This window comes from Mastigoproctus giganteus, chromosome 7 (genome assembly GCF_048544385.1).
Source record: "Mastigoproctus giganteus isolate SK-2022 chromosome 7, ASM4854438v1, whole genome shotgun sequence".
NCBI classification, from domain to species: Eukaryota; Metazoa; Arthropoda; class Arachnida; order Uropygi; family Thelyphonidae; genus Mastigoproctus; species Mastigoproctus giganteus.
In genome coordinates this window covers 230,643,494-230,669,176 of record NC_143581.1, presented here as the reverse complement: position 1 = coordinate 230,669,176, position 25,683 = coordinate 230,643,494, and the positions used below count along the sequence as shown (strand labels likewise).

Genomic DNA, 25,683 nt, shown 5'->3' with positions numbered 1-25,683 from the left:
TTGGACTAAATTCAAAAATAGCAAAAGCTTAAATTTCCAGTACTCACCTTTGATCGATCTGCAATTGTTATGGTTTGAATAATAAGAGGTTGGCTAATTTTAAGGTGATTGGTTTTTTAAAAAAATTAAGGGGATGAATAAGTGGTAATTACGATGAAATGGGATTAAAATATGCGCAAGGAAGTAGAAGTGCACTAACTCTGTCCTTGGTTGTCGTGAAGTTGATTAAAGTTGAATTTTTTATTGTGAATAAGCCAATAGTTGTAACGGTGGACTTTCGTTAAAACGTCTTCAGTTGGCAAGTTAAGTGAAAGGGAACGCGTGCTGTATTTAAGAAGAATTTTGTAATCCCATGATGCACTTTGCCGCTTGCAGGAATCTCAAATTGGTGAGGTTCCAAACCGGAGAAAGATTAAAGGGGAGTTTCGCATTTAAAATGTTTAGATCAGAGTGGTGATGGAACCATTCTATAATGAGGGCTTCGTATTGCAAGATTTTGTAATTGTTTTTTAATTTTAATATGGTGATAGCTGAATCTACTATGGGGGTGTGGTTGTTGGAGCGTACGCGTGAAGTAAGTTCAGTGCTGAATTGTTCCGTTCTGAAGCTATTGTAGTGATAATAAGCTCTTGTATTAGATGACTGGGTTGAACAGAATTTGGTTGTAGTACTGCCAATGTAACAGGCGTTACAATTTTGTTGACATTTAATTAAGTAAATAATATTATTCATTTCACTTGTTGGATATTTATGTGTTTCTTTATATTTATTGAAAAGTGATCCAAGTTTATTGTAGGTAGAAAAAATAAGTGTAATGTCCGTGCCTGCAAATATTCACTGAAATTGTCCTGAAAGATTACTATGATAAGGGAGAACGAGACGTGTTTTGCTATTTGTAATGCATTTTATAGGGTTATTAATATTATTTTTTACGATGGAAATAGTGTAATAGTGTGTTGTAAATAGTGTGTTAAATTAAGTGTTTAATTTGAACCGCCCCCCCCCCGAGAAACAATATACACATTTTTTTAAAGTTTTTTATATATAAAAAATATTCACATACAAAATATGAATAAAATAAAATATCCAACTTCTTAAAAAAAAACAAATACAGTCCATTCCAGTTATTCGGGACACATCGGGACTAGTGCATTTTGGCCCGATTAAACGGCTGCCCCAATTATCTGAATTTTCACGTAAATAGTTAAAAATACAATATACCCCCCCCCCTTTACAATTGGTTCACTGTACAATCAAATCACGTTACGATGGAGTCACCATAGTAAAGTACCATTCACTATGTGATGTGCAGTAAGTGCCGGTCATTGTGATCACGTTTGTGAATATTAATTCTATTAAACAGCGATTCTAATTAGCGAAAATAGGAGGAATATTATCCACAGGCTATAAAAGCAAAGATATTAAGCACAGATTTACCCTTTATTACCTTACCAATTAAAAAAATTAAATGATACGTGAAAATCGGAAGAATATACGTGATAATCGGAATAATTAATATGTACTGTAATATGTACATACGAACTAGTTGACATTTCTGTTCACTGACATTTGTGGGTGGTGGTTAAAATTTAAAAGAGTAAAAAGATAAGCAATCAATAACAAAGAACACAACACACACAAATTGCAAGTAACACAATACGCGCAAGTGAAAACGGATAAGTTACAAAGCATTAAAAATAGGAATGAAGAAATCTGAAAATTTATTTTTTTATATGATTGAAGATTTCATGGAAGTGTAAATACATTTCACCATAATAACTCACAGAATTCCAGCTGTCGGTGTTATTGCAACTTCAGTAAGATCGAGTTTACTGTCCGTTTATGATAGATTTCACAAACAGAAAAGCCCAATAAACAGGTGACTGCTAATTGTTTTATGGTTGTGACCTCCAGAATTTCTATTGAACCACGTGGTACCGTTGGAGACAATCGTAGGGTAATCTCCAGTGCTGCGGTCTCCTGCCCCGATTAACCAGCATGATCACCCAATTAAGCAAAGTAAACCCTGGCTATTTTCTCGATTGGTTTCTGTTTTTTAAGATTTGCCCCAGATAAACGGCTGCCCCGATTAACCGGTGGCCCAAATAACCGGAATCCACTGTATATATACAGATAACCCTCGCATAACACAGTAGTTAGGTTCCTATAAAATCTCGTCTAGTGTGAAATCGTATTATACGGGACTAAGAACCAATACAAAAAGGGGGATTACATTCCAAAAGCTAAAAAAAATACACCATTTCAGATTTCGTGTATCATCTGCTCTCTTTAAAAAATCAGTAATCTGGGTTTGTTCACTTTTGTTTGATAGATCTTTGTAAATTTTGTATGGAACTAAGCATTTTTGGGGCTCCCTTTTGAATTTGGGCTCCTTTTGGTCGAAGAATCTGTATTCAAAAAATAAGATTCTAATTGCTTGGCTAACTTATGCCTTCCTGTATGCTTTTTAGTGCAAACTTTGGAAGTTCAGAATTTTCATCTGCTCTATCATCCTCTGAATTGATTTGGTTGGTTTACCTCTGATGCCATTTCCACAAAATTCCCCTTCGCCAGCCTTTTTTTCCACCAATAATTCTTGAACATCTTCAGTAACCATAATTTTTTAGGAGCACCAGCAACTAAGGCCATCTTGCTCTGTGTATATTGTCTATAAACTGCTTGTGTTCTGAGGTAGATTTTCTGTTTGGCTGAGAGAAAAAACCATGCTACCCTTGCATGAGGCAGACTAACTCAGTGACATTGTGAAAAAACCCATAAAAGTTCTTCCCATCAACGGGATTCGAACTCATGTCTTTTCCATCCCATTGGAGGGATGGCAGTTCTAACAATTGTGCTACCCAGGAGAGCTTCAGTAGTCATATCATCAAAACTGTCCCTCCTACCGACTAGTAAGTTCTACTATCACACAATTCTGTTTTCTGCCAGTATGACCATATTTCCTGAATGAACTTCCTCTGGCCATACATTTCTTGAACGTCTTCAGTAACCTTGCATCCCAAGATGCATTTAATGTTGACGGTTTTACTACTTTGAGTGATAAAGCCGATACAGTCCACAATCGGAAAATGTTTCCATGCCTCCATCACTTCAATAGATTTGAAATCAATTTTTTTCCAAAATCCATTGTAACGATTTTCTGATGTAATGAGTTTTAAAGGTAGATATAATTCCGTGAACTAATGGGCGAATTAAAGAAGTTTTATTAGGTGGTAGGAACAATACTTCAACATTTGGATGACTTAAATCTTTTGGATGCTTGGCACTTTATCCAATAGTAATAAAACTTTGTAATCTAGATTTTTCCATAAGTTCAATAGCACAGAACCTAACACGAGGATTTCCCAACAAAATTGCCCCCCAAGTGCCAAGCAATAGTGTCCAAGTGATTTTTCCAAATGATATATAGAGTGATTTTGTTTTGTTTAATTTCTAGTGCCTTTATTATTATCGGTTCACTGTAAGTGGTTAGGTACTTAACAGATCTTGAGTGAGAACCCAGAAAGGAAAACCACCTTTCTTTTCCTTGTATATTTATTAGCTTTCTTACTAACCAACTAACTTCTCTAGCTGCTTGGTCACTAGGTGGCAAGACTCGTGCCTCCTCTTGGCAGGGCCAGTAACCTGGGGGAAAAGTTATCCTCCAGGGCAAAAAGGAGCGACCATGAATATAAATGACTATCCACCTTTAGAGACATCACCTTATAATGACCTGAACCAACCCAAAGGCTTCATAGGGAAGCACAATGCCATGACTTACCAAATTTTTTGGTAATTCACTCCCTATCCAACCAGCCTGTGGGCAGGCAAGTTATCGCCATTTCTAATTCAAAGATATTTGGAATCCATCGCATTTGGAATCCACCAAAAATGGTGAAACAGCTGCAACTGGGAGACCTTCTGATTAAAACAACTTCCTCTAAACATTCTGAATGGCTGCTAAAAACAAAGACATTTGGTGGGCTGCCAGTATGTCACTCCCTACAACACCTTAAATTCGTCTAAGGTGTTGTGGGGAAGTGACATACTCACAGGATCTAGAAATTTACAGTCTCTGAGGAAGAACTAGTTCAAGAACTTAGTCAAAAAATGATCAGTGCCAAACAAATAATGACAAAACAAGATGGAAATCTCATTCCTACTAGATCCATCATCTTAACATTCAGCACTCCAGAATTGCCATCCACAGTAAAAGCTGACTATTTAAATTGCTAAATTTGTCCTTACATCCCAAACCCTATTCATTGTTTTAAATGGCAAAAATATGGGCACTCTCAGCAGGCATGCACAGGGGATGCCATCTGCCCAATTTGTGGATCAACCATACACAAACCAGCGGAATTACTTAACAAGTACAGTCACTGTTGAAAAAAAGCCGTGAAGTAGGGTTGAATTTGAAAGTGTCTGCAATTCTGCCCAGACACGATAGGAGGGAGTATATGATGAGAGCCTTGTCGATCAATTCGGCCCTGGAAAGATTGTGCAAGGCTCAAGGGGTAGAATTTTTTTCAGCCTGGAATGTACTTGTTAACAGGAGAGATTGCTTCTACAGGGATGGGATACACTTAAATAGAAAGGGTGCAAGAATATTTGCTGATGCTATCGAGGCAGTGTTAGGTGGGTCGGAAAACTGCTAGCTTGGGGGGAGACAAAGACTAATGGATTAACAGTAGCCACTGGCAGAGGTGAAAGAGATTCTTGCACTGCTTCTATTGGAATGAGCAGAAGCCTGAAAAACAAGATGCAGGATATTTCAGAGACTGCTGGAAGTCATTGCGGTACAAGTAAACACATGGGTTGTGTTAGGGTAGCTAAGAATAGAAACAGGTGCATGTATACTTGCGTGTACACCAATGCTAGGAGTTTAGTAAATAAATTTGATGAATTTGAGGTATTGCTCAAAACATCAAAGGCAGATATTGTTGGGATATCAGAGACGTGGTGTCACACAGATATAAGGAATGCAGAACTGGAATTTGGGGAGTACAATGTGTATAGAAAGGATAGACAGGACAGGACAGGAGGGGTTATGCTATTAGTTAAAAAACACATAAAATCCAAGGAAGTGAAGCCAGTCGACATTGATGGACAGGGCAGTGTCGAGTCAGTTTGGTGTGACATAAGCATAGGTAAATCAAAATTGAGAGTAGGAGTGTGCTATAGGCCTAATGAGTCTGATGAGTATAATAAGATACTGTACAGGGAAATAGAATGGGCCAGTAAATCAGAGAGTCTTATAATGGGAGATTTTAATTTCTCAGATATTGACTGGAATTTGTGGGTTGGTCACTCACACACTAGCAAGGCTTTTGTGGATTTATTGGATGATTGTTTTCTACACCAGCATGTTCGGGAGGCAACTAGAGGGAGTAATACTCTTGATCTGATTATAGGTAGTGATTCTTCATGCATTAGGAATCTGCAGATAAAGGAACCACTGGGTGGCAGTGATCGCAGTGTGCTGAAGTGGGATTTACTCAAGGAGGTAACTACCATCAGAGGTAAAGGGAAGGGTTTTTGCTTTCGTAAAAGCGACTATGATGGTCTGAGACAGTATTTAAATTCTATACAGTGGGACCAACTGATGATGTTACCAACAGCAAATTCAAAATGGGAAGCATTCAAGGAACTAATCTTGGAAGCTACCAGGCTTTACATACCAACCAAGAAATATTGTTCAAGGTTCAGGCCTAAATGGTTGTCAGATGAACTAATGAGACATATGGCAGAGAAGAAAAATGCATGGGATACATACAAATGAATGGGTGACATGGAAGCCTATGATAGATATAAGTTGGTCTGTAACCAAGTCACAAAGGAGATTAGGCAGGCAAAGGCAGATTATGAGAAATCCTTGGCAAAGGATGCAAAGAAAAACAGAAAAGAGTTCTTTACCTATTTAAACTCAAGAAGGAAAGGGATGAATCAGATTGGTCCACTGGATGTTGATGGTTCAACAGTTGAGGATCCAGCTCAGGTGGCTAACAAACTAAACGATTATTTTGCATCTACATTCACACATGAGGAGTTATTCAGGAAGGGGAATGTCGTAGGTGAAGTAAACATTGGCAGTGAGCTAGATGATTTTCTAATAACTGAGAGGAAAGTGGAGGAGAAATTGTTGAGGATAAACATAAAAAAAGGCACCTGAGGTGGATGGGATCTATCCAGTTATATTAAAGGAGGCAGCAAAGGAAGTAAGCAAACCCCTAGCCATAATTATGAGAGCTTCTTTGGACTCAGGGGAGGTACCCATGGACTGGAGATGTGCAAATGTAACCCCAATTCACAAAGGAGGATCAAAGGCTGACACAAGTAATTATAGACCTGTTAGTTTAACTTCGGTTCCAGGAAAATTAATGGAGGCACTGGTTAAAGAAGCACTGCAGGATCATCTGGACAAGAATTCAGTTATAGCTCAGACACAGCATGGTTTTGTTAAGAGCAGGTCTTGTCTGACCAATTTGATTGGATACTATGATGTAGTCACAAAAGAACTGGATGCAGGGAATAACTTTGATATTATATATTTGGATCTTAGAAAGGCTTTTGATACTGTTGTGCATGGAAGACTGCTGCACAAATTGGAGAAGTGTGGCATTGGAGGCAAATTGCTGCTATGGATAAAGGGATGGTTGAGTGGCAGAAGACAGAGAGTGGTAATCAATGGACACTGCTCAACGTGGACTAATGTTGTTAGTGGAGTTCCTCAGGGTTGAGTGTTGGGTCCATTGTTGTTTTCTGTATTTATAAATGATATTGATGATGGTGTATCAGGCTTAATGTCCAAGTTTGCAGACGATACCAAGGTTGACAGCGTTGTTAAGGACACTACTGATACTATGCTGCTGCAACAGGATCTGGAAAGGTTGAGCAGATGGGCTGAGAGGTGGCAAATGAAGTTTAACATTGACAAATGTAAAGTACTACATATGGAAAACAGTAACCCCAGATCAACGTATCAACTCTGTGGTACTACGCTGACAGTGGTAGAGAATGAAAAGGACCTGGGGGTAATTGTGCAGGCAGATATGAAGTTCTCTGAGCAGTGCAGACGAGCTGCAAGAGTAGCTCATGGTGTCTTGTCAAAGATATACAGGAATTTTTCCTAGCAGGGACTGGGATGTGATTATTCCCTTGTATAAGGCATTGGTCAGGCCACACCTTGAGTACTGTATACAGGTCTGGAGGCCTCATTTCAAGAAGGATGTAGAGCTGCTGGAACGAGTACAGAGAAGGGCAACAAGATTAGTGAATGGAACAAAGGGTTGCTCTTACGAAGAAAGGCTTAAGTTTTGCAAATTACAGAGCCTGGATACTAGGCATCGGCGAGGTGATCTGATAGAGGTGTATAAGGCTTTGAATGGCTTGAGCATGCTCAATGCCGATGGGATTCTTCCTCTTGCTCAGAATAATCACCTGAGAGGGCATAAATTCAAATTGAGGAAGGACGGATGTCGGATAGATGTGCGGAAATTTGCCTTTAGCCAGCGGGCAGTTGGTTTGTGGAATAGACTCCCATCGCTTGTTGTTGAAGTTGATAGCCTAAACAAATTTAAGGCTCAGCTGGACAGGTATTTCGAACGAACGGAGGGGTGAAATGGGAGTAGTGGTTGTTTTTTTTTTTTTTTTTTTTTGGCTGATGCTGAATAAGCTTGCTTTCTTGCATCATATGCCTCTGCTAATGCCAATGCTAAAAACAGATTATTCAGCCTAAACTCCAATTTGCCCTACCTGCAAAGGAAACCACCCTGCTTTTTCCAAATCCTGTGAAATCACATGGAGAAAAAAAAATCCAAAAATACAAAATTAATCATAAAGTCACATATCTTGACCATGCCTAGTCGATCCTATGCGTCTCACACCCTATTAGTCAAATGCAGTTCAAACAGATGTGTCAATTCTGCCCAGTACTTCGCTTGCTAACTGGGTTAATGCAACCCTGTCAACATCTGGAAAAGACACTCCTAAAACTAAAACCAGTGAAGTCACTAACACTTCAGTTAGTATTCCAACTGATACTCCAACAGTCTCGAACGACAAAGAAAAATTAAACTGATAATGACAATAAGAAAACAGAAGCACCCACTAACAGTATGGAGGTCCTGCTCAGGTGGCTAACAAACTAAATGTGTATTTTGCATCTACATTCACACATGAGGAATTATTCAGGGAGGGGAATGCCAGAGGTGAATTAAACTCTGGCAGTGAGCTAGATGATTTTGTAATAATTGAGAGGAAAGTGGAGGAGAAATGGTCGAAGATAAACATAAAAAAGGCACCCGGGGTGGATGGGATGTATCCAGTTATATTAAAGGAGGCAGCAAAGGACGTAAGCAAACCCTTAGCCATAATTATGAGCGCTTCTTTGGACTCAGGGGAGGTACCCGTGGACTGGAGATGAGCAAATGTTACCCCAATTCACAAAGGAGAAGCAAACGGCGACACAGGTAATTACAGATCTGTGAGTTTAACTTCTGTTTCAGGAAAATTAATGGAGGCACTGGTTAAAGAAGCACTGCAGGATCATCTAGACAAGACTTCAGTTATAGCTCGGACACTGCATGGTTTTGTTAAGGGGAAGTCCTGTCTGACCAATTTGATTGGATAATATGATGTCACAAAAGAACTGGATGCAGGGAATAACTTTGATATCATATATTTGGATCTTAGAAAGGCTTTTGATACTGTTGCTCATTGAAGCCTGCTGAACAAATTGGAGCAATGTGGCATTGGAGGCAAATTGCTAGGGGGATGGTTGAGTGGGAGAAGGCAGAGTGGTAGTCAGTGGACACTGCTCTTCGTGGACTAATGTTATTAGTGGAGTCCCTCAGGATTCAGTGTTGGGTCCATTGTGTTTTCTGTATTTATAAATGATATTGATGATGGTATATTAAACTTAACGTCCAAGTTTGCAGATGATACAAAGGTTGGCAGGGTTGTTAAGGACATTAATGACAGTATGCTGCTGCAACAGGATCTAGAAAAGTTGAGCAGATTGGCTGACAGGTGGCAAATGAAGTTTAACATTGACAAATGTAAAGTACTACATATGGGAAGCAGTAACCCCGAGTAACATATCAACTCTGTGGTACTACACTGTGACAGTGGTAGAGAATGAAAAGGACTGGGGGGGGGGGTTAATTGTGCAGGCAGATACGAAGTTTTCTGAGCAGTGCAAACGGTCTGCAAGAGTAGCTCACGGTGTCTTGTCAATGATATACAGGAATTTTTCTAGCAGGGATAAGGAGGTGATTATCCCCTTCTATAAGGCAATGGTTAGGCCACACCTTGAGTACTGTAACAGGTCTGGAGGCCTCATTTTAAGAAGGATGTAGAGCTGTTGGAACGAGTACAGAGGAGGGCAACAAGATTAGTGAATGGAACCAAGGGTTGCTCTTACAAAGAAAGGCTTAATTTTTGCAATTACAGTGTCTGGAGGCTAGGCACCTGCGAAGTGATCTGATTGAGGTGTATAAAGGTTTGTATGGTTTGAGCATGCTCAATGCTGATGAGAATCTTCCTCTTGCTCAGAATAATCACATGAGAGGGCATAAATTCAAATTGAGGAAAGATAGATATAGGATAAAAGTGCAGAAATTTGCCTTTATCCAGCAGCTGGTTGTTTGGTGGAACAGATTTCCATCCTTTGTTGTGGAGTTGATAGCCTAAATAAATTAAAGACCGAGCTGAAGGGGTGAAATGGGAGCTTTTTTTTTTTTTTTTTTTTTGGGCTGATGCTGCATAAGTTTGCTTTCTTGCATCATGTTCCTCTACTAATGCTAAGTGGATGAACACCATGAAATTCCATCCTGGAACTTCATGCCAACGACAATAGATATTGGACGCCCCATGTTCCCAAAAAAAAGACTGGAAGAAATGCTCCGTACAAAAAAAAAAAAAAAAAAAACAGTCAGATAAACCTTCCTCAACTAAACCCAAGTAATGCAAAACATCATACAATGGAACTGCAGAGGACTAAGAATCCATTAAAATGACTTGAAGGATTTAGTCACCCAATTTAATCCCATAGATGTATACCTACAGGAAACATTCCTGTCACCACAGATCTCGCCAAAATTTTAAAATTATGTTATGTACAGACGACATAGGAAAACCGAATCTCCTGCACATGGAGGAGTAGCTATTCTTATTAATTCAAATATTCCATCAAGGCTCATCCACTTACGAACCTTCCTAGAAGCTATGGTTTCTCATATTGAAGTTGTTAATTCAGTTACCCTTGTTTCTATTTACATTCCACCATCTCTGCCGTTTCATCATTCAGAACTGGACAATCTCCTTACACAACTCCCAACACCAATTTCTCTTTTCGGTGATTTTGATGGCCATCATTCATTGTGGGGATCCACTACAATGGCACAAGAGGCAAATTGATTGAAGAGTTTTTGAATAACAATGATCTAAATTTACTAAACTCTGGATCTCCCACATACATCCACCTACCTACAGGATCCACTTCTGTAATTGACTTGTCAATTTGTTCACCATCCATCTTTCCAACCATGACATGGTCGGTGTTAACCAATCCTTTTATAGTGATAATTTTCCGATTATTTACACATTACAAACAGTGATAACTGTAAATCCTGACCAACAATCCACTTTAAGTTTAGAAAGGCGAACTAGGATGGCTATTCTGCCCAAATATGTCTAGACAGACTTTATGTTCAAAAACAACCCATTAATGACGTAACCGCATACATAACCAATAAGATTCTGACAAAATCCGATGCATCTATTCCAAAATCCAAGGCATATCGCATTTGCTGGAATCTCTGGTGGAATACAGATGATTCCTTCATGCCAAATAGGAGAAAAACCGTACATGGAATAATTTCCGAAAGTATCCTACCACTGCTAATTTAATTGCTTAAAAGTTTGAAGCAGGGCAAATTAGACGGAAAGCGAAACGTGATTCGTGAATTGCCTTTGCCTTAACCATCTGAAAGACACTGACACCCACTCATCTGGAGAAGGATACAGGCCCTAAATGGCAAATTTGCTCAGCTGCCCTCTCTGATACTTCATTGGAAAGGAAAAGACGTGTCTACTCCTGAAGAAGTTGCTGATGTACTGGCTGAATCGTTTGCCACAATCTCTGCTTCTGCTTCCTATGCATTCACCTTCCAAAACATTAAAGCAGCTGCAAAACAGCATAAAATCAACTTCTTCACACGCCACTCATTCCGGTACAACCAACCCTTTACATTAACAGAACTCAAAGAATCATTAAATAGATCATCCAATAGTGCTGCAGGCCCAGATGGCATTCATTACATTATGCTGAAGCATTTACCTGAAAAGGACTTGCTTTCTTCGTTGAACGTCTACAATTGGATCTTCTGTGAAAATGCCTGGCGCCATTCTTTCATTATTGTCATACCAAAACCAGGAAAAGATCCTTCCCTGGTTCAAAATTATAGACCCATATCTCTCACGAGCTGCTTGGGTAAAATTTTTGAAAGGATGGTTTATACTAGGCTCACATCCTGGAGTCACAGAATCTCCTGCCAGATCATCAGTATGGCTTTTGAAAAAATAGATCAACCCTAGATGTGCTCATCAAAGCCGAATCTCATATCTGCAATGCCTTTGTCAGGAAACAACATCTAGTCATGGTGTACTTAGATCTTGAAAAGGCATTTGACACTACCTGGCATCATGGTATTCTTATGGATCTTTTCCATCTGGGTTTTAGTGGCCATTTGCCTGAAATTAAAAATTTCTTGCAATTGCTCACTTTTCAGGTCCAGTATAAAAGCATACTCTCTGCTTCTCACATTCAGAATGAAGGAGTCCTGCAGGGATTGATACTTAGTTCAACACTTTTTTACAGTTAGCAGAATGACACACGATATCCCAAAAACTGTTGAAACTTATGTATGCAGACGATCTTACCATTTCTTGTCTGTCTCAAAGTATCAATACCATTGAATGCCAACTCCAACTTGCCATAACCAAAATAGAATTATGGACTTTAAAGAATGGTTATAGACTATCAGAAAAGGAATGCACTGCCACCCTCTTTTGCAAGCTTTGGGCTCTTCATCCAGATCCTGAATTACAAATCAACAATACTCAATCCCACTTGCTAGTAATGTCAGATTTCTTGGTCTGATATTAGACAGCAAGCTTAATTTCCAAGCTCATGTCACTCATTTAAGAAATGCTTGTCTAAAGCATATGAACATAGTTCAATCAGTCTCGTCATTGTCTTGGGGAACTGATCGATATACAGGCAGTTCCCGCTTTACAGGTTCCCCGGTTTACGAGCTGTTTTTTTTCCAAGTATCAAGTATGAACAAAATCGAAAATATTAACATTAAGTGCAAAAAATGAATGTTAAACATTCATAAATAGTGCATTACAAACCATGCTCATAGCTATACGATACAGTGTACCCCCCGCTTTACGATATTAATCTGTTCCAGAGACACCATCGTATCGAGAAAATCGTAATGTGGACCCAATAACACGTTTTTTTTTTGGTAATTCGTTCCACGACCTCGGAAGTTGAAATTTTTGCTTTATAACTCTCTGAAAGGTCGTTTTTATAGTGTAAATTGTATTAGTTACCAATTCAAATCATTATAATGCACTACACTTTCATTGTTATCACATGTTCTGCTATAAGAATCTGTTTTTGAACACCTTTGTGATATTTTTTCTGAAACATTTCTGGAGGTCATAACCATAAAACAATAAAAACAATTTGCAATTTCTGGTTTATTGGGCTTTTCTGTTAGTGTGATCTGTTATAAACTGGTAGTAAACTCTATCTTCTTGCATTTGCGAAAATACCAATAGCTGGAATGTGTAGTTTTTTTTATGTTATTATGGTGAAATGTGTTTCCCCTTTACTGAAATCTTCAGTTGTATAAAAAACAAATAAATTTTCAGAATGTTCTCTTCATTCCTTTTTTTAAGCTTCGTAAACTTGTTACTCTGCGCAAATCGTGTGAGTTGCAATTTGTGCGTTCCGTTAAAAAATACTTGTGCATGCTATTGAAATTTATAAAGAAAAGAGAAGATTATCTTGGAAACAAACTCCTCTTGAAGCATTTCTGAAGAAGACGACTCATTGTGCAACAAACCAATGAGTGCCGAGCCAATAATGAGTGATCAATGAGTGTGCATTTAGTCAATGCACACTCATTGATCACATTACAAATATTAAAGAATAAACATTCTTTAATATTTGTAAGTCATAAATAATTTCTTTAATATTATAATTTGCTTGATTTTACAGGCTATGTTTTCATTTCTTTGGATAAATCAATCATTGTTGAGAATGTAACCCCTATTTTTAACATTAATGTATATGGAAGGAAATTTCCATTTTACGAGTTTTTGCTTTATGAAGGCATGCTAGGAACGAATTAACTCGTAAAGTCGGGAATTACTTGTACTTAACTTCACCTTTACAGAACTTTAATCCATTCATACTTAGATTATGGTTGTCTAGTATGTGACTCTGCCAGAAGCACTCCTTTACAACGTCTAAATATCATCCAGCACAATGCTCTGAGAACTGCATTGGGTGCTTTCGGGACTTCTCCAATCCAAAGCGCATGTTCTCCCATTAGTCTTCGTAGGAAAACATTGCTGCTCCAATACGCTGCTAAAATCCAGAGCCTTCCATTGCATCCCAGTTGGGAGTATCTTTATAATACTCAGTGGGATTTTTTCTTTGAGAGCAAACCAAATGAAAATAGACCTGCTTCCCTTGGAATTAAAGAGCTTGTTCAAAATTGGAATGTTGTTTAAATGATATTTCACAACTGCTCGTGTTGTCCCTTGGACATACGTTTTTGCCTCTTACGATGTACATTTTCTTCAGTGGGGGAAAATGTCATACCACCTTGCAATTATCAGGCAGTTTGACTCAGCTCACGCTACTCTGAACACCCGTGCCTGTAAAATCTGTACTGACGGATCGAAAACTGCGAGTACAGTAGGTTGCAGTTTTTCCTTCATTTACTGCTACAGCCTCACTACCATTAGCCTGCAGCATCTTCACTGCTGAATTATATGCTATCAAGTTAGCACTTAGTAAAATTATTGAGCTATACATCTCACCTGCCATAATTTATATAGACTCCCTCAGTGCTGTGTCTGCCATAAAGAAGAATATCTCCTGCTGCATGTCCAATCAGTCAATCAGTTTTTGCTGGATCTCTGGTCATTCTGGCATTCCAGGAAATGAAATTGCTGACATTGCCACTAAACATCCTCAACCTGCTCTCTCACAACATCCTCAGGTTCCTTACAGCAACTATAAGACCTATCATTCACAAAGCATGCTATGACAACTGGTCACAGATCTGGAAAAGTAAGACCAACAATAAACTTTACCAGATAAAGCAAGAACCAAAGCTGTGGCTCTCTGGCTTCCAACAAAACAGAGGAGAGGAAGCGGTTATTGGCAAGACTTAGAATTGGACACGCTCATTATACACATCTCTTCTTACTATTGGGAGAAAACTCACCTCAGTGTTCATCCTGTCAGATGCAACTTAACAGTCCATCATTTTCTAGTCAATTGTCCCTTACATTCAACCATCTGCTCTAACACTTTTCAATCTCTCTCCACATTGAACATCTCATGATTTATCCCTTCATAGGAAATGAAGCAAACATAGAACTTTTGATGTACCTAAAATATATTGACCTGTACAGGATCATACAGTTTAATATCTATAGCTCTATGTTCCTGTAAATAAACAATGAACAGACACAATTTGACCTTAGTAGCCCTTGTGTCATTAAGCCCAATACCAACAAACAATCCAACTAAATAAAATACGGGGATTTCCCAATAATTTTCTTTTGCATAACGACTAGCAAGTCAACAGCAGCGATTCACAAAAGATCGCAAATTTTGAAAAATTAAATCCAACATAATAGCAGGGTTTCCCCCCATACAAATGTTCAAAAATAAAGAGTAAGGTTTTCTGCAATTTTCTAACCATGTTAGAGTGAAACCGTATTATTTGAATACTGTATTATTTAAATACTGTATTATTTGTGCGAGGATTGCCACAATTTATCAATAGTGTTAGAGCGAAACCATGTTGTACAAGTACTGTGTTATACAGGGGTTGCCTGTGTGTGTATATATATATATTCTAGATATGATAGATTATGGTAGAGTAAAAATTTCCTAGGTATGATAGAATGTGGTAGAGTAAAAATTTTCTAGATATGATAGAATATGGTAGAGTAAAAAAAAAATTTTTTTTTTTTATCTGATTGGCAATGAGGTAGCAGGTTGAGTGAGATTAGGTGCAGTCTGCGAAAGACCTGTGCGTCAATCAATACTGCTCTCTATGTTAAAATTTACAAATACTTCTTCACTTAATACAGATATATATATATATATATATATATATATATATATATATATACACTTATATTTGAATAATGTTTGAAATAATTGAAAACTGAATCTTACATAAAAAAAGGGGTAAACATACATCAGAGGCAGCCAAAAGCATTTTCCTCTACATGACACTTGAGATACAAACTTAAGTGAGAATAATGATTAAAAAATAAAAATGCCAGCAGCATGGCAAGACAGAAGAGCTAAAATTGTGAAATTATACATAACAATCAAACCAACAGGGAGGGAAGAGAATAAAATTATTGCAGCAGAAACTCTCGAAGATATCTTAGAAAGTCTAAATACAAAGATAATAAAATATAATCAATTAAATTTTGAAGAGCCAATTAAATGAAATTTAATGGCGCCCCCTCTGACAGGCACCAGGTCCAAATTTGTGTGAAATATCCTGAGCAGAGATGTGAACAACTACAATAAAACAAAATAAAAACAGAAATAGACTAACCATTATGCCCCATCTCAACAGAGGACCACAAGGCCAATAATGGTCAGGGAATCGCTGCATTTTGATCACTAGACAAATTGCCGCAAAGACGAATCGATCGAAAGATCAGTCCACTCTCTGATCCCCAGATCGAACTGCCAATGCAGAGGTGGCGCCTCCGTAGCCAGGTGGGAAGGAGCGGCAGTGCGTAGAACACGCTTCTTGATTAGACCGGGGTTCGAGCCCGTCACCACCAAATACGGAGGATGCGGAAAGGTCAGGGAATGACCACCGCATATCCCGGAGCAATATGGCCTTAGTTGCTAATGCTCCTAAAAACCAAATAACAAACAAACAAACAGCCAATGCAGAGGACTTGATCTGGTTAAGATTACTTTTGTCAGTGGTGTGGCTTTGCATTTGAGTGCTTGTATCTGTCCTGTTTTTAATTTTCGCTGCATCAGGACCACCGCTGTTCAAGTCCTCTGCATTGGCGGTTTGATCTGGGGATCGGATGGTGGACTGATCCTTCGATCGATTCGCCTTTGCAGCAATTTGTCTAGCGATCAAAATGCAGCGATTCCCCGACCATTATTGGCCTTGTGGTCCTCTGTTGAGATGGGGCATAATGGTCAGTCTATTTCTGTTTTTGTTTTATTTTATTTTATTTTATTGTAGTTATTCACATCTCTGCTCATGATATTTCACATAAATTTGGACCTGGTGCCTGTCAGAGGGGGTGCCATTAAATTTCATTTAATTGGCTATTTAAAATTTAATTGATTATATTTTATTATCTTTGTACTTAGACTCCTAAATTATCTTCGAGAGTTTCTGCTGCAATAATTTTATTCTCTTCCCTCCCTGTTGGTTTGATCGTTATGTATAATTTCACAATTTTCGCTCTTCTGTCCTTGCCATGCTGCTGGCATTTTTATTTTTTAATCATTATTCTCACTTAAGTTTATATATATATATATATATATTTTTTTTTTCCACAGAAAGGCTGAAATTCAGTATATGGCACCCCTCATGTTATGCTACGTAACAAACAGAGGGTTGCATGAAGGATGTGAACTGAGAAAAATAATTGTAATTAGAAGGTAAAAAAAACACTTATTAGAGGGATCATGTTTTTAATTGATTTTCATTTTTGTTTAGTGAAAAAAGGTTAAGTTTCTTCTGAGATATAATAATATTAAAAATGCATACTTTTCACAATAAAAACAAGAGAAATTAAATAATATAATTAAATATATATTTTTCTGCTGAGTGAATTTTTCTTAATTCTTCCTTATTTGCTATATCTTCATAAAATTCTTCACAAGAATTAGCAAAATTGCACTTAACTTGTAGTATTGCTTTCAGTGTTTCTGTGGTCAGCTTTGTTTTTGTTGAAGTCCATAGCTTATTTACTATTGAAAAAAACTCTTTCTGTTGTACCACTGGTTCCTAGCAAACATAATGCAAATGAGTTGCATTATGTTTGCCTTTAAGTTATGGAGGCTACATCTCCAATCCGGGACATTTTCTAGGACAGTTTGCAATGCAGGGCAAACGACTGAAATCTGGGATTGTCCCACATAATCCAGGACGTCTGATCACTTTAACTATATTATATTGCATAAGTCTATTAATAAACTTTACACTAATATATTAGTCTTAATGTCTACAGTAATGTCAGGAGCGCCAATAAAATTAATGAATTGGCTGATGGTGCAAAAGCCTGTGGCTTCCTTGCACCATATGACTACTAATAATGATAATTGTTTATTTTATTAAATTAACCTTCTTTTTAGGTGTCTGCACTTCACTCTTCAAAATATTTGGGTGGACTGACACCAAGTCAGCTAGTTTCACATTTGCACAGAGAAGTTTTAGGCAGTTTGTCTGAGGTAAGTATATAAATAGCAGTTCTGAAACTTATGCTTATTTTTTTATTAATCCTTCATGTTCATAGTATATTTTGTATAATTTAACATGCGAAAATTTCAAGAGAAATATTTGCTTGCTGATTTAATTTATAATAAACAGTGAATTAGAAATTTAATGAATTGTATTTATATTCTGTGCTAAAATCAATTATTATTCATTATTTGATATATGAAGTAGGTTTTTTTTTTATGTTGTAAATATTTTGAAAAATTTCCTATTCACATGACATTGTCATCACAACGACTGATTAATAGTGGTAAATGATGTGAGAAAGTAAGCTTATACAGCATCAACCAAAAAAATAAATAAATAAAAATAAAACAGTGTGCCTTGTGAATAGGAAATTTCAATACAAATAAAGATATTTATCTTCTTTGATTTCAAATATTCAAATTTCATATACGAGGGGGTATCAAAAAGTTTGTACCCTTACCTAGAAATAATAGCTCTAGAAAGGTGAAACTTCACAGGAACTTTAATCCTTTTTTGTGTGTACTCTCCATGTTTAGTAACATATTTCTCCCATCTATGGATCAGTTGTTTAATGCCTTAATCATAGAAATCTGCACTTTTTGCCTGAAACCATGATTCCACTTCATTGATGACTTCCTGAGACGAATCAAAGTGACATCCACCCAATGATTTCTTCATTGTACGCCCAGCATTCGTCATTTGTTACCAACTGATCAAAAAAGTTCTCAACATCTGCATTACACAAATCCAACAATTGGCGAGAACATTGCTTCTGCAAAGGCATCAGCAATTTTGGAATCCATTGTGCGGAGACATTAGACTTGTGCAGATGGTCATGTAAAATGCTGTGGGTAGACCCATAACTAATTCCCACCATTTGCGATGAAATGAATTGTTGCACAACTGTCACTTAGCACCAGCTGCTCAACCTTTGCAACCGTCTCACTGTCTGTGGATGTTGATGGCCTTCCTTCTCTTGGCTTGTCAAAGACGCTTGTACGACCACACTGGAACTCCTGTTTCCACTATTTTACAGTGTCATAGGATGGACAATTCTGCCCATATGCAGCTTTCATTTCTCCGTCAATTTCCTGAGCTTTCTTGCCCTGCAAATGCAGGAACTTGTGATCACTGCTCGATACTCCACTTGGTTAACCATAGCATCTTTCCTCAGATTCTGGGCTTCCTGTGGTGTACAATCATCTACGGAAATGAAATTTCACACATTAGTTATTGAATATGTAGACAACTCATATTAAAAACGGCATCTTCCTACTGATGTTTTATCTAGGTCAGGGTGTGAACTTTTTGATACCCCCTTAATATATATTCATATATTTAAATTTGATATATAATTCATATATTCATGTATTCTATCAATTAACTGCAAGAACTTTTTTTAGTTTAAAATTATTGAAAAAAGTTAACTAAAATATTTTTGAAATGAAAAAAATATTCAAACTGCTGTCAATTTTAGCAGGAATTAAATGTAATATAAATTAATATTATGGCAACTCAACCTTTGAGTTGAATGTAAATAAATCTTTGAATCAACAGGGTTGGCTGAAGGGATGAGCCAGTGTGGCATTGGCTCATGGTGCTGAAGTTTATAGGGGCACCAAACATCAGAACAACAACAGAAAAAAAAATTTAAACAAAATATTATTATCAATCAATAAGAAACAAGTGAACAGTTTAAAAACAGGAATTCTATTATACAGAAATCTTGACTGTTGAAAAAAACTATTACAACAAATTTATCTGCTGGGTGTTAAAACTTTATCAAAAACTTTTAGGCTTTTCAAACTCCTTCAATGTTTGGTATGACATTTTAAGCTGAATAAACATTATGAGCAAAGTCCTGTAAGATCAATTTGAATATATGTCTGAAGGCCTTGTTTTAGGAAGGATGTGCAGCTGCTGGAATGAGTACAGAGAATGACCTTCATTGTGTATTTTATACAATAAACATTTAATCTATAATTATTTTCATTATCTTTTATATAGTATACAGTTAAAAAGTTATTTAAAAGGTATTTTTAAAATTCTTTATGGACATTCCTGAAAGTCACTAACCAATTATAATTTTCCCTATTGATTTTTGATTAACATGTTTCCGTTTTGTGCGATGCATTCGCAGGACGAATTAATCGTGTTAATGGAGGCCAGCCTATAGTTTTTATCTTTATGTGTAAGTTTCTTATTTTAACATGACCATGCTTAAATTGTCTGCCTCAAGGCTTATTTTTCTGTTTTTTTTATTATTTTGTTTTAGATAGATATGTTAAAAAAGGAAGGTATTGCTGCAGACAATATATATTCATTCAAAAGTGGTAAGTAGTGATTTTAAATATAAAAAAAATTTGCTTAATATTTTCACAAGTATGTATTGTAGGTCTATGTTTTTCAAAGTCAGGAACCTTTCCTTTGATAATGGTTATTTCCTTGTATAAATTCCACATTAACCCATCAAGTGATTTTCTGGATGGTATGCAACCTGGAGTGAGTTATTTATTTTTTTTTTGAGCAGTTTGGAAGTTTTGTAAAAATTGAAAAACTAAATAATCAGACATTTTTAAATGTATATATTTTTTTTCGTATCCTGACTTTATATCTGAACATTAGAGTGATGTTATTGTCAGAATAAGTGCAGATTGTTTTGAGCATATCCATGTACTAGTTGGAAAAGTTTGAGCTGCTGGGAATGGATAAGTGATTGAAAAATTTTGCCATTTTATTGACCTAATTAGCTATATTAAATCATATTCTATAAATAGCTTTATAATCCTAGCCACGTTTTTTAGTTTGTTTTTAAATTTAGCTAGAGATTTAATTACTGCTTAATATACGTAGAACCTTTGTTTCAGTGATTTGCCACAAATTGTAACTTTGTACATTTTAACTTTGTACTGTAGTGTGCGGTATTTTATTATTTCTTTTTATTCTACTATGCGGTCCCAGCTAGCTTTCCCAGTAACTTTGAAAAATATTTACAATGTTGTACCACTAACATTGTTGTTGTACAATTATCCCAGATACCCTCATAGAGGGTCAATTCGTTCTCAATGTAATGTCTATGTCACAATGCCATACCACGAAGGTATCTGACACTATAATGTCCCAATGTAAGGTTTTGATGATCTATGAGGAGTATTATTACTACATACCAGTGCAAAGTGTAATTACTGCATTTAATTATATTACTTTAGTGTAGTATTCTCGATTAAATTGAGAATACTACACTAAAGAAATTGAACAGAAATCATGCTTCAGAACAGCAAAGCAAAGGGCTCAAAGTAGCAGGGATAATGTGACTTCAGAGAGAATTGAGGATTGGGGGGGGGGGGGGGGGCAGTTTCCTCCGAATAAAGGTCTCAAATGTTGTGAGTTAGAGTTAAATTTGAAAGCAATTGTACCCAGACACCCTAGGCAGGAGTACATAATGAGAGCCTTGTCAATCAATTCGGCCCTGCCTGGAGAGATTGTGCAAGGCTCATGGGGTACAGTTTTTCTCGGGGTGGTCTGTGCTTGTTAATAGGAGAGACTGATGGAATATGCTTTAATAAAAAACATTCAACAATATTTGCTGATGCTATCAAGGCAGTGTTTGATGGAGGGTGGAATGAAACTGCTAGCTTGGGGCTGGGATGCACAGACTAATAGATTAACAATAGCCGCAGGGCAGAGTCAAAGTGATTCTTGCACTGCTTCTATTGGAACATGCAGTAGTCCAGAAAGCAAAGTACCGGGAATTACAAGACCTGCTGTAGATCATCATGAAACAAGGAAATACTTGGGCTGGGCTGTGTTAGGATAACTAAGAGCAAGAACAGGTGCATGTATGCTTGCATGTACAGCAATGCCTAGGAGCCTAGTAAATAAATTTGATGAATGCAAAGTGCTGATCAAGTCATGAAATGCAGACATTGTGAGGTTACGCAGATATAAGGAGCCCAGGAGCCTAGTAAATAAATTTGATGAATGCAAAGTGCTGATCAAGTCATGAAATGCAGACATTGTGAGGATACGCAGATATAAGGGATGCAGAGTTTGAATATGTGGAGAAAGGACAAAATACAGAAAGGACAAAATGTCAGCATGTGGTGGTTTTATGGTAGTCTCCAGGGCTCCCCCCATTAGCCACTGTAGCATCTGTATGAGGAATGCGTCAATGCCGGCTGGCAGTTTAGTAAGCGTGGACGTTGAGTGGAAGAGGTGTCCTCCAGAGAGGAGCCTCTCCTTGGGCCTCCAAAAAAGGAAAAAAAAAAAAAAAAAAACCTTAATGAAGAAATGGTAGGTGGAGTGGGAAGATACAGTTGAGGCATCCCCCACAAAGAATTTGAGAAGTAGAAAGTAGTTAGACAGTAGGAGGAAGTGGTAGCAGGTTTCTTCAGTTGGGTGTTGAGTGCAGTATCCTACATCTTCTCTTGAAAACTTTGTCTGCAAAATTGGCAAATGCCATGAAGGTCTCTTTACTGGAGACCAGCTGTAGTGCTTCTTCCAAGCTGTAAATATTTGTTTCCAGATATATTTGTTTTCTGATGTCCAGGTAGATATGACAGTCATAGATTATGTGAGACACTGTTTCTGGGAGGCTGCAGGAGCAATTTTGAGTGTCAGAGAACCTAAACTTACGTTTAGGTTCTCTGACAGCTTAGACAAAAAAAAAAAAAAAAAAAAAAAAAATGCTAGAATCCCTTTTAATTTTATCAATTTTAACCACTCAAACAACCCCTTCAAATGAAAAGCATGTATGAGGTAAAATCTAAGCATGTAAAATCTTAATAAAGTGCATCCAGTTGTCATGGGTGGCCAGTGCAATGGTGTGTCAGTTTGTTGTGACAGCACTGTGAAAACAAAAATGGGAGTAGGAGTGTGTGTTAGAGGCAGAATGATTGTGATGAGTACAACAAACAGCTGTACAGAGAAATAGAGTGGGTCAGTAAATCAGAATGTCTTATAATGGGAGATTTTAACTTTCCAGATATTGATTGGAGCTCATGGTTGGGCACTCAGACTAGCAAGACTTTTGTGGATTTATTGGATGATTGTTTTCTATAGCAGCATGTTTGAGAGGCAACCAGAGGAAGTAATACTCTTGATCTGATTATCGGCAGTGATCCTTCTTGCATTAAGAATCTGAAGATAAAAGAGGCACCAGGTGGAGGTGATCATTGTATTGATGTAAGGTTTACTTAAAGATGTCACTGCCATCTTTAAGTAAACTGGAAGTTACATTATTGACGCTAAAGGTTGAAGGGAAGTTACATTATTAACGCTAAATTTCCCTTCAACCTTTCACCGGCTTGGAACCTCTCGTGGCTAAAGTTCTCACGTATCAAAAAGAGCATCATGGGAGTTTAGATAATCTTTTAAATACAACACGTGCTCACTTCTCTTCCATTTGCCAACTGATGACGGTTTACTTACGAAAGTCCCTCGTAACGACTATTGGCACCACCAGTCTTCTCCCTCTTTTTTTTTTTTTTTTCATTTACGTCTTTTAACCTCTTTATGACAACCAAGGATTGGAGATCTGCATTTCTACTTCCTTGCGCTCATTTTAAAATCTGTTTAAAATATTTTCACCCCATTCCCCCGCCTTAGTTCTTTTTAATGCTTCTTCCAACCTAAATTTAACCACCATCTACCAAAAAAATTTATTGCAGATTTATACAAGGTGAGTACTGTTTTCTAAGCATTTGCTATTCATTTTTTAGTCAGATTTATCACGGTATTATAAGGTTACTATAATTTCACTATTAGCTTCCATGATTAATTCCTTGAATGCCTCCCACTTAGAATTTACTGTTGGTAACATCAGTTTATCCCACTGTACAGAAATTAAAAAGGCGCCTCCGTAGCCAGGTGGGAAGGAGCAGCAGTGCATAGCACACGCTTCTTGATTAGACCGGGGTTCGAGCCCGTCACCACCAAATATGAAGGATGCGGAAAGGTCACGAAATGACCACCGCATATCCCGGAGCAATATGGCCTTAGTTGCTAATGCTCCTAAAAATCAAATAACAAACAAACAAACAAACAGAAATTAAAAACTGTCTGAGACCTCTGTAGTCGCCTTTACGGAAGCAAAAACCCTTTCCTTTACCCCTGATGGTAATTATATCTTTAAGTAAATCCCACATCAGTACACTGTGATCGCTAACACCTGGTGGTTCCTTTATCTGCAAATTCTTAATACACAGATCACCGCTGATAACCAGATCAAGAGTATTACCATCTCTGGTTGCCTCTCAAACATGCTGCTGCAGAAAACAATCATCCAATAAATCCATAAGTCTTACTAGTGTGCGAGTGACCAACTATAACTAGAATCACCAACAATAACTAACTCCTGCGGGACCAGTGCATTCTGCCTTGGAGATTTCCGCTGTGTTGCCAGATGCCCAGGAGTGACCTGTAACGTTGAGTTGGGCAGCTGAGAGCTTGATGGTCCCCTCATATTAATTTTTTCGAGGGCATCTACCCTACACCTTAAGCTCTCATAGATGCCCATTAGAACATTTTTTTTTTTTTTACATTTTATTTATACACACAATTCTATATACATTCTCAAGATTTATATACATCCATTTATATATACATGATGCAAGATTTATATACAATTATATACATCCTCACATATATATCCATTCGCGACATGTACAGATAAAGTGTATTTGTAAGTTATTAGCGGCTTCCAGGGTTTCCCCTATATCCGCCGTTTGTTAGGCTTTTTGCCAAGTTTTTGCCCATTAGAACACTGAGTTGACGCCTAATTTCTAGACACTCTTCACCTGGCACACACAAAGACATCCTCCTTGGCTGGATCGTGTTCTGTTGTTGGCGCCTCCGTAGCCAGGTGGGAAGGAGCAGCAGTGCGTAGCACACACACTTCTTGATTAGACCAGGGTTCGAGCCCGTCACCACCAAATACGGAGGATGCGGAAAGGTCAGGGAATGACTACCGCATATCCCGGAGCAATATGGCCTTAGTTGCTAATGCTCCTAAAAATCAAACAACAACAACATCATGTTCTGTTCCAGAAAGTTTGGCAAAAATTTCACAAGTTGCACATTTTTTTAGGCTGTGATGTGTTGGAGAATCGCCCCCCCTCAGTTCTCCCCAAGTCACAGCACTCCTGCCACTTTGTGCCCGTTGCTTTGCTGCGCTAGTCTGGGGCATGATATTTTAAATTAATAAGATCAATAAATTTAATTAATTAATTCTCAATACTACACTATCTAATAGAATCCTAAATGGAGTGATGCATATTATTATGCTATATATTTTTCGTTAGAGCTACCTAGTTACCACAATTAAAAATTTGAATTCCCTACCACTCTATACAAAAACAATAGCTGCAAGATTCGAACGAAACAACGGCTTTATGTATATTAAGTAGTAATCAACAAAAACTCTTACCTAAAATAAAAATAACCAGCGTAACTAGAACTATAAGGCTACTTACAAAGAACAATATAAAATAACAATTAGGTAAATAAAATAGCAAACACTTATCGCTTTTTCGGAGCCTGTAATTCACAGCTGTAATTTTTAAAGAGTCAGTGCCCTCTTTTTACGAGAAGTCACTGGCGAAGAATGTCAACAAACCACCAAAGACTTCTTTACTTATATTAAGAGTAGAAGGAATTGGCTGAATTACATTGGTTCACTTGATATCGATGGGGTAACTGTTGATCCTGCTCTGGTTGCTGACAGGTTGAATAGATATTTTGCATCTACGTTCACACATGAGGAATTCTTTAGGGAAGGGAATGCCAGAAGTTTATCAAAGTCTCACAGGGAGCTAAATGATTTTTGTATACTGGGAGGAAAATGAAATAAAAATTACTGAAGTTAAACATAAAAAAAAAAGGCATCTTGAGATGGATGGGATCTATC

At 37.4% G+C, this 25,683-nt stretch overlaps 1 protein-coding gene across 3 annotated transcripts in view; it reads left to right on the top strand.

Moving 5' to 3' along the window:
- LOC150083765 (tyrosine-protein phosphatase non-receptor type 13-like) overlaps window positions 1-25,683 on the top strand; it is a 478,105-nt gene that overhangs the window by 45,283 nt on the left and 407,139 nt on the right. For 2 of the 3 annotated variants that reach the window (XM_090378206.1, XM_090378207.1), the window contains 2 exons: window positions 17,669-17,764; window positions 20,053-20,110. In XM_090378206.1, coding sequence (XP_090234332.1) covers window positions 17,669-17,764; window positions 20,053-20,110 — 154 coding nt within the window. Of the gene's footprint in view, window positions 1-17,668; window positions 17,765-20,052; window positions 20,111-25,683 lie in introns of those variants that run through there. The other variant, XM_090378208.1, reaches the window with a different exon arrangement.